Below are 9,507 nucleotides of genomic sequence, written 5' to 3'. Positions count from 1 at the left end.
CAGCACACCCCACAGAAGCAGACCACTTCCCGTCCAACAGCATCGCTCCTGAGAGATCATTGCCAAGAAAGGTGAGTCAGAGGCATAAGAGACTCGTTGGGTCAGGAGAGTCTGGGAAGACATTAGAGTCTATATAACCTGGAGAACAGGGAGGATAAAAGAATTCATAAAAGCCAGGTCAGCGTAGTCCACATCTTTCCTGACTCTTGGGTCTGTGACACAGAGGAGGGCAAAGCAGAGAAAAACCCTGAAGGGAGGAAATATCTAAATCAAGCCACACAGTTGAGCCCTTACACTCATTTTTCTCAGAGTCTCCTCTGCCCCCATGCGTGTCTAATTACACTAATTCTTTTTTCAAAGAATTATTTTATTTAACTTTATTTATGTATTTATTTATTTAAATTTGATCAGAGAGAGACAGAGTGAAAGAGATAGGGGACACATGAAAGCAAGCCGCGAGGTCTAGGACTTGACTTGTGGTCAGCCATGTGGGAGTCCAACGCCCTTAACCACCACGTTACCTGCTGGCTCCTACACCATCTCTTGATATATATGAATTTAGAGAAAATAAGCTGAGAGCATCCCCTTTCATTTTCTATTTAACCTCAAAGCTTTTGCCCTACTTGAGTAAATCCAGTACCTCCTCTGTTGAAATTATTCTTTTCCACCAATGTCCTTCGTCTCCAGAGCAAGAAAGGGCAAGTGATGCTGAGTGAGAATAAGACTCCTTGTCGCCCATTCATTCACTCCACATCTATAAAGTACTTTAATTGAGCACTATTCTGCTTTCTGGGCCTAATTTGGAAAAATAACTCTTTCTCACTTCTGTGACCTATCCTTCCTCCAACCTCCCATGCCAGATTCTGCTTACTTTGCATTGCTTAAGTGACCAGGATTGGCTGACTATATTTCTATAAAGATTCAGAGAATGAGAAGAGAGGGCTCAAAAGAAAAAGGAAAGGAAAGAAGGTAAAAAGGAAAATAAACTAGGAAAAAGAGGGGGGAAAGAAGCAAAGCAAAGAGGCAGATAAAGTAAGAGAAAAGGGTAGAAAGGGGTCAAACAAAAAGTACTGGCCTAGCCTCCATGTTGCAGGCTGTACTATGCTGCTCTGCAGGGGTAGAAGGCACCTGGCCGACCATGGGTCCAGATACCAAGCTGACCTGAAGCATGCTGAGTACATGAGCCCACGGTCCTCACTAGCTGGAGGGCTGGGGAAAGGGATCAAGGTGTAAAGAAACCATGTTGAGAGCACCCATCTCTCCCCCTCTGTCTCTCTCTTTCTGTGTCTCACTCTCATGAAAGAAATAAACTTAAAAAAAAAAGTTCTGTCCTTGCCCCTGTACATGTTCTTTCTTGGTCTACACCATCATATCACATTAGCAGCAGACCCTTCAACCCAGGCTTAGAAAATGAAACCTGACCCATCTGGTTCTCCAGCTAGTCATAGATAAAATCACTTTACTTCTATCCATGAGGCAGAAGAGTGCAGTTGTGCTTGCTGCAGGGCTTCGAGGAGGGTAGGTTACGGTGAAGGATGCATTAATCTCTTGAAGTCACATTTAAAAAGATAAAGTTTGCCCAAGAGACAAACTGGACCAGGACCATGGTAGGGACTAGAGCAGCTCTTTGCTTATCCCTTTGCAGGCAGGGGATGGGAGAGGAGAGAGAGAACCCAGAGAAACTAGGCATTATTATCCTATCCTAACATCTGTAATCCCAGGAGCAAAGTGCAAATAAGATGACTTCTAGGGCAAAGAATTATATTTTCAGGAGAGAATAATTAAGAATAATCTGTCTTCTTTTCAGAACCTTTTCTGTAGAATACTTGAGAGGAAGAGAGTGACATAAGAAAAAGGATGTACAAAAGGAAGAGAGAGAAAAAAGATGAAGAGATAGACTAGGATGAGTTGCTTCATAGGCAGGTGTAAACTGGAGTTTCTAGTCATTACAGGTTATAACAATGAACTTTTTCATAATGAAAGTTAGATAATTGCAGTTAGGAGTGACTTGGTCTGATGTGGACAACTTGCAGAATGTCAAATCAAAAGGACGAGGGCTTTTGTGACATTTGCCCCCCTTAAGCTCACAGGCAATGACTGAAGTGTTACAGACAGCTTTGACCATGTCGGGGTCTTCGTGGATGAAAGTGTAATGAGTTAAGCAACTGCCACTGGGGCTGTGCTCCTTCGTCTTGTGCTTCATCATGACATTGCATTCCCTGGGCGTAGGGTCGGACCTGAGATAGTCTCTGTTCCTCTGAAAGAAGGTCTCAGCTGGGAGCCTCTTGTCTCCTCCAACTTCATCTTCATTGAAGGTGGTCTCTTTCGACCAGGTAGGTTGCACCACTCCTTGAATGCTAAGCACCAGGATTTCTGTGGCTTCAGTGACCCCTCCCTCCTCAGTCTCAGCTCTGTCCTGTGAGTCACTGGACCAAAACTCATTCAGTGGCTGATCACTATCTTCCAGGACCGCAGCAGCCATGTGAAGCCCCAGGCCCAGGCCCACCCCCAGGCCCAGCAGCAACAGCAACAGTGAGAAAAAGATTTGCACCAAAGTCAGCTTCATTTTGCCTGAAGGAGAGGAGAGAAATGGAAGGATGTGACTTTAAGATGAAAATACCCAGCAGAAACAGTAGTCTCCTCAGATCCTGCAGCACTGACGTTGAGGAGTCATCTCTCCTTATCCACATTACTCTACCCTCAAGGCAGAGATCTTTTTTCTTTTTTCCCCATTCTCCTGTCTCTCCCTATGAGAGTCTCAATTGTTTCATAATGAGATGTGCATCCTGAAGAGTGGGAAGATGACCAAGAGAAGCAGTTTTGAAATTGATTTACGTTTGGGAAATCAGTGAGGAAAGTTGACACCAATTAATTCTTTTATTTTTTTAAAAGAATTATTTATTTATTTAATTCCATTTGTTATTATTTTTTAATTTGACCAGAGAAAGACAGAGGGAAAGGGAAAAGGAGAAAGCAAGTCACCAGGTCCAGGACTTGAACAGTGGTTGGCCATGTGAGAATACAGAGCCTTTAATCATACATCACCTGCCAGCCCCATATACCAATTGATTTTTTTTTCTTTTTTAAAAATTATTTATGGAATTTTATTTATTTATTTATTTATTTATTTATATTTGACCAGACAGAGAGGGAAAGTGAGAAAGCAAGCCACCAGTTCCAGGGATTCGAACCATGGTCAGCCATGTGAGAGTCTAGCATGTTAATCTCTATGCCACCTGCTGGCCCCAATATCAATTGATTCTCTTTTTTTCACCAATTGATTCTCTCTCTCTTTTTAAAAGAATTATGTTGCTTAATTTTATTAATTTACTTATTTTTTAATTTGACCAGAGAGGGACAGAGCAAAAGAGAGGGAAAGTGAGAAAGCAAGCCACCAGGTTTGAGACTCAAACCATGGTCGGCCACCTGCCAGCCCTCCCACCAAATGATTCTCTCTATTTTTTTTTTAGAATTATTTATTTAACTTTATTATTCATTTATTTATTTTTAATTTGACCAGAGAGAGAGAGAGAGAAGATGAGAAAGCAAGCCACCAGGTCCGGGACTTGAACCATGGCCGGCCACGTGGGAGTGTCCAGCACCTTAAACACCATGCCACCTACCGGTCCCCCCACCAATTGATTCTTTTTTTTGTTTTTTGTTTTTTTTGAGAGGTTTTTGCTATAGGGTGCGTGCACTTGCCAGAAAGACAGAGAGAGACAGAGAGACAGAGAGACAGAAAGCGAGAAATCACCCCCAGGGGGGATGGCCACGCCGCAATCCCTTCTCCTCCATTCTCCTCTCAGGATCTTGAGCACGCATGCACAGGCGCCCGGTGTGAGTTTTAAGCCACCCGGTCCGGGGCGCGAACCGCAGTCGACTACGTGGGAGTCCAGCGACATAGCCATTACGCTAACTGCTGGCCCCACCAATTGATTCTTAAGCAGAAATTTTAGTTGCAAATAACCAAGGAGGATGGTTGAAAATATGAAAGTATATGGTGTCACACTTTCCTTTAGAGAACTTTTTGCAGAAAGGCTTGTTCTCATCAAAGGACTAGAAATATCACAGAGGACCAGCTCTCTATTTTTTTTTTAATAATTATTTATTTTATTTATTATTATCCATATTCTTCAGTTTGCTACAGGGCACATGCAAGAGAGAGAGAAAGTGAGAAAGCAGGCTGCCAGGTCCAGGGCTTGAACTGTGGTCAGCTGTGTGGGAGTCTGGGGTCTCAACCACCATACCATCTGCTGCTCCCAGCTCTCTATTTTTAATCCCAAATTTCCTTTTTTTCATTCAAGTATCTATTACACTCCTTGCTGGCCACTTTCCCCTCTAAAGATTAAAAAAGAACAGAAAAAGTACTGTCGTCTCTCTAACTCCTAAACTGAGGCCCCTGCTCAGGCTCAGGCCAGATTCCTTCTACAAGAGACTTCTTAGCACCTGGGTATTCCTGTTGATTAGGTTTATACTCCCAAGGAATAAGTGGAATAAAAATAAAACCAGAAAAAAAAAATTGATCTGCTAGGGTTCCCCTCCTAAAAAAGGTCCTAATGAGCATGCATCCATGTCTGTTAGGCCAGTCTCAATCCCCTACCAGAGACCTTTCCCACCAAGGGAAAACAAATAGGCAATAAAGAACATTATGGATATAATTGATAAAATTAGAAAGTAGTCTGTAGAGTAGGGATCGCAGATGGCATAATGGTTACGTTGCTAGATTCCCATGTAGTTGACCATGGTTCAAAGGTTCAAAGCCTGGACCCAGCAGCTTGAGGCTCACGCTGGATGCATGCATGAACAAAATCCCAAGAGGAGAATAGAGGAGAAAGGATTGCAGCATGGCATCCCCACTGGGGGATGATTTCTCGCTTTCTGTCTCTCTGGCAAGAGCACGCACATGCCTTACAGCAAAAATCTCTTTAAAAAAAGAACGTAGTCTATAGTGTAGATAAGAGTATTATATTGGGACCAGCAGTTAGCGTAATGGCTATGTCGCAGAACTCCCATGTGGTCGACCGCGGTTCGGGTCCCGAACCTTGTGGTTTAAACTCGTATCGGGTGCATGTGCGTGCGTGCCCAAGATCCCGAAAGGAGAATGGAGGAGAAGGGATTGTGTCATGGCCACCCTCCTGGGGGGTAATGTCTCACTTTCTATCTCTCTGTCTCTCTCTGTCTTTCTGGAGAATGCACGCACCCTATAGCAAAACCCACTCCAAAAAAAAGAAAAAGAGTATTATATTAATGTTTGATATGTTAAATTTTAAAATTATACTCTGGGCCAGCTGGTGGCATGGTGGCTAATGCCTCATGTGGATCCTACATGACCAACAGCTCTGTTCAAGTCCTAGATCTGGCACCTTAAAAAAACACACTGGGCGCATGTGTGTGTGTGTGTGTGTGTGTGTGTGTGTGCCCATAATCCCAGCAGGAGAATAGAAGAGAAGGAATTGTGGTATGGTCATCCTCCATGTGGAAGGGGAGCACTTTTTCACTTTCTCTCTCTCTGTCTTTCTCTGGTGAGCACATGTACCTTGGGGCAAAAATTTTTAAATAAATACATTTTTAAAGTAAAAATTATACTCTGATCATCAGAGAATATCTTTATTCTTAGGAAATACATACTGAAAGCACAAAGTATGCAACCTACTCTTACAGTTCAGAATACAGACATCTCTGCATCTGCATATGTGTGTTTTTACAGAGAAAGAAAGAAAATGATAGAATGAATGTGGAGAAAAATTTAAATAATGTATCTGGATAAAGGGTATTCAGGAGTTCCTTGTATTATTTTATTTTATTTACTCATTCATTTATTTTAATTTGACCAGAAAGAAACACAAAGAGCGAGGGAGAGGGAAAGTGAGAAAGCAAGCCACCAGGTCCGGGACTCGAACCATGGTCAGCCATGTGGGAGTGTCCACTACCTTAACCACCATGCCACTTGCTGGTCCCCCAGTTCCTTGTATTATTATTTCAACTTTTCTGCAAAATTTAAAATACCTGAAATAATAAAATATTGAAAATAAAAATAACGAGGACTTCTCATGTTGTTCCTTGGGACACCCAACAGAACTATGACTTACCTATACACCTAAGTACCTTCCAAGGCTCTGGTGTCCTCCCTTTCCCCAAGTTCTGGCCCAGGGTTTCCTTCTCTGTGAGCAGAGCCCTAGATGTTGGTCTGGAGAAAAATGGTTATTTCTTAGTGGTCCACATGCTCTTAAACACAGACTTTCTCAGCCCACACGCCTCTTACTGCCCCCACACAGTACTGATAAACACTCAGCCATTTCTCCTTTCTGCTCCCACAAACACTTTGAAGTAAGGCTATTAGAGCATTGAGACAGATCCAGACATTCAAGACAGGAAATGTCTGCAGCCTGGGAAACTGCAGACAGTTTTGTTTCAATTGTTCCACCCCCAAGTCCCACCGGCCCCCCTTCCTGTGGTTTGTAGCACCGTGACCTTGTGCATAAATTTCAAATCTAGTCATTTATTAGATTGTCCACATGCATTTCCTTTAACCCTTCGTTGTCATTTCTGGAATGTCCAGATCTTTGTCCTCTCTTTGGATCTTCGCTCTAACAAGATTATTTTGCTTTTCACATTTACATCTGTATTGTGGCTTCACTTGAAGATTTGGAGTATTTGAGTCAATCATCAATTTTCATATATCTTTAACTCTAACCCTAACCCTAACACTACCCTACAACTTTTCCCCTCTCCAGTCTCTCCGCAACCCCAGCCAGTAACCACATTCCCATCAGAATATACAGATTTCGCAAATCTAATTGTTTAGCCCTAGATAAGAGATTATACAAGAACTATCAATTTGAGTCTCTACAGCCTGGGTGAATAAAACCAGAAGAGCCACATGTTGATTCTAAGTTCACTTCTTTAGCTAAATGAAAATCATGAGACAATGTATTTTTTCCCTCCTAAGCATTTTATTGAGATACAAGGATAAACAGGTTAACAAAGTGGGAGAGAGAAGATGACAAGATGAAGGTGCTAATACAGGGATAGGAAGGTAAAGTCAAAGGAGCAGGTAGGACCGAACTGGCCATAAAGGCACTGCAGTCAGTCAACAAACTGAAAGGTGTTCATCGTTTCTCTTTTGCTCTAAATCAGCTTCATTATCCTGTCTAGCCACAGATGGACATGTGGCATGCTGTCCCCTGGGCCGGCTCACAAGTCAGCCAGGACATCCTAGTCACGACGATGTTCTCAAGTGGGTCAATGTCATACAGTGGTCTAGTGCACCCAATACTATAAGCCTATGGGCATAGAATAGGGCTATATTTTTAATAAGCTGGTCCTTTCCTTGACTAAAAAAACTCTTACAGGTGTAGGCATTTACTTACACAATTACCCACTTACAGTAGAATAGGGCTATATTTTTAATAAGCCGGTCCTTTCTTTGACTAGAAAACTCTTACAGGTGTAGGCGTTTACTTATACAATTATCCACTTACAGAGGCAGCTAACAAGTCGAACTTGGATTCTGTGGTGTCACTCTGCCATGTGATGTTATATCAGCAACAGCGAGTTCAGCTCAACAATGTCACCTTTTTTCTGAAAGCCAAATTTCCCATTACAATACTCCCATCCCTTTTAAAAGGCTGTGGTTTAAACAACTTTCATGTTCTGTCCCTGAAAATAAAAGAACTTTGGTCAAAGCCAATTCTCAAAAAATCACCTCTTCTACTCTTTGAAATTCGTTTATGTGGAAAAACATCACCCCATTTCTTATAAACATCTAAATTAAAGTATTAAAGATGGTAATGGAAGAAGCATTCACCTTTCAGGGCATATATTTCTAAAATTAGGTTTCACATTTTTCGTAGGAAGCGTGAGATTTTCTTAGAAGCAAGGTTTCTTCTAAATTACCAAGTACTCCCAGGTACTTTGATACCTAGCTCTTTAAGTCAGCTTCACTAAGTAGGAATCCTCAGTTTGAATCTACAAACCATCCCCAGAAGATCACGCTTTCTAGTCGCGCTGTGGCAAGGTAAGCAGCCTTAACTACCCACCATGCCCATCGATCACAACTCAAAACTCTCAGTGACCCACACAGTGAAAGTTCCTACAAAGGTACTAAAGCTGAGCAAATCAATCTACATCATCCTTTCAGTTTGAGGTTAATAAGCACCTTTTGATGAAATTACTTTTTTTTTTTGAGAGTTTTTTTGCTATAAGGTGCGTGCGCTTGCCAGACAGAAAGAGACAGGGAGACAGAAAGCGAGAAAGCACACCTCAGAGGGGATGGCCACGCCACAGTCCCTTCTCCTCCATTCTCCTCTCGGGATCTTGGGCACGCACGCACATGCAGCCGGTGTCAGTTTTAAGCCACCGGGTTAGGGATGCGAATCGCGATCAACTACATGGGAGTCCAGTGACATAGCCATTACGCTAACTACTGGTCCCATGAAATTACTTTATTTAAAAGTATCTGAACAGGGGCTGGCAGGTGGCATAGTGAAGGCATTATACTCCCACATGGGTGACCATAGTTCAAGTCCTGGACCTGGCAGCTTGAATTCTCTCTTTCTCTCTCTCCCCATCTGGTCAAATTGAAGAAGAATAATTAAAAGATACATTTAAATAAATAATTCTTTTAAAAAAGTATCTGAACAAAGGGGTAGAAAGTAATTCACTTCTCAAATCACAATTTCAACAAATCAGACCTATGAGTAGATGTTAACTCAGGAACTCCAACAAATTTGCAGTACAATTTGGTTTCCACAGTATTCATTACATTTCATAATAAAGTGCAAAAAGTTTTGAGTTTATCCATTTAATTATTTTTTTTCCCTTTTTTGGAGAGGTTTTTGCTATAGGGTGCGTGCACTCGCCAGAAAGACAGAGAGACAGAAAGCGAGAAATCACCCCCCAGGGAGGATGGCCACACCACAATCCCTTCTCCTCCATTCTCCTCTCGGGATCTTGGGCATGCATGCACATGCGCCCAGCATGAGTTTAAGCCACCAGGTCTGGGATTCGAACTGCAGTCGACTACATGGGAGTCCAGTGACATAGCCATTACTGCTGGTCCCCCATTTAATTATTTTTCAAACCAACCACACAAAGTATAAAATTCACAAGGATGCGCTAACCAATTATCACATAATCCTACTAACTACAAAAGGAACTGATTGTGGTGTGAAATTAAATTTTACTTTAATCAGCAACTCACTTTATCAAGTGTTCTATTAAGTGCCTGTTAAAATATAACCACCTTTTAACAGAAGATGTAGTATGTGCCTTTCCACTTTTACACTAAACTTCTGATCAAAGAAAGACTATTTCCCTTTTTACATAACAAGCATTAACGACCATCAAACTATACTCTAACAACATTAATTACATTGACAACTTTCAGGAAGTGGGGCTACTAGCTGAACAAGATCCCTAGTATTAGCCGCGCGCCAGGAACGGCCTGGCCGGCGCCCCTCCACTCCACGGGGGCGCGCCACGCGGCAGGGGGGGCCCCCCGCCCCT

The 9,507-nt window shown here is 42.3% G+C and overlaps 1 protein-coding gene across 1 annotated transcript; it reads right to left on the bottom strand.

The window, feature by feature from the left end:
- Positions 1-794: 794 nt before the first annotated feature.
- On the bottom strand, positions 795-7,566 carry RNASE10 (ribonuclease A family member 10 (inactive)). Its single transcript, XM_006163076.2, has 3 exons — positions 7,482-7,566; positions 6,090-6,187; positions 795-2,571 (listed from the first exon to the last, which is right to left on the bottom strand). The coding sequence occupies exon 3, from the start codon at positions 2,564-2,566 to the stop codon at positions 1,940-1,942; it is 627 nt and encodes a 208-aa protein (XP_006163138.1). The 5' UTR covers positions 2,567-2,571; positions 6,090-6,187; positions 7,482-7,566; the 3' UTR covers positions 795-1,939.
- Positions 7,567-9,507: the final 1,941 nt, after the last annotated feature.

This window comes from Tupaia chinensis, unplaced genomic scaffold, assembly GCF_000334495.1.
Source record: "Tupaia chinensis unplaced genomic scaffold, TupChi_1.0 Scaffold141372_1, whole genome shotgun sequence".
NCBI classification, from domain to species: domain Eukaryota; kingdom Metazoa; phylum Chordata; class Mammalia; order Scandentia; family Tupaiidae; genus Tupaia; species Tupaia belangeri.
The sequence above is the reverse complement of the archived record's forward strand: the minus strand, read 5'-3'. Positions and strand labels throughout refer to the sequence as shown.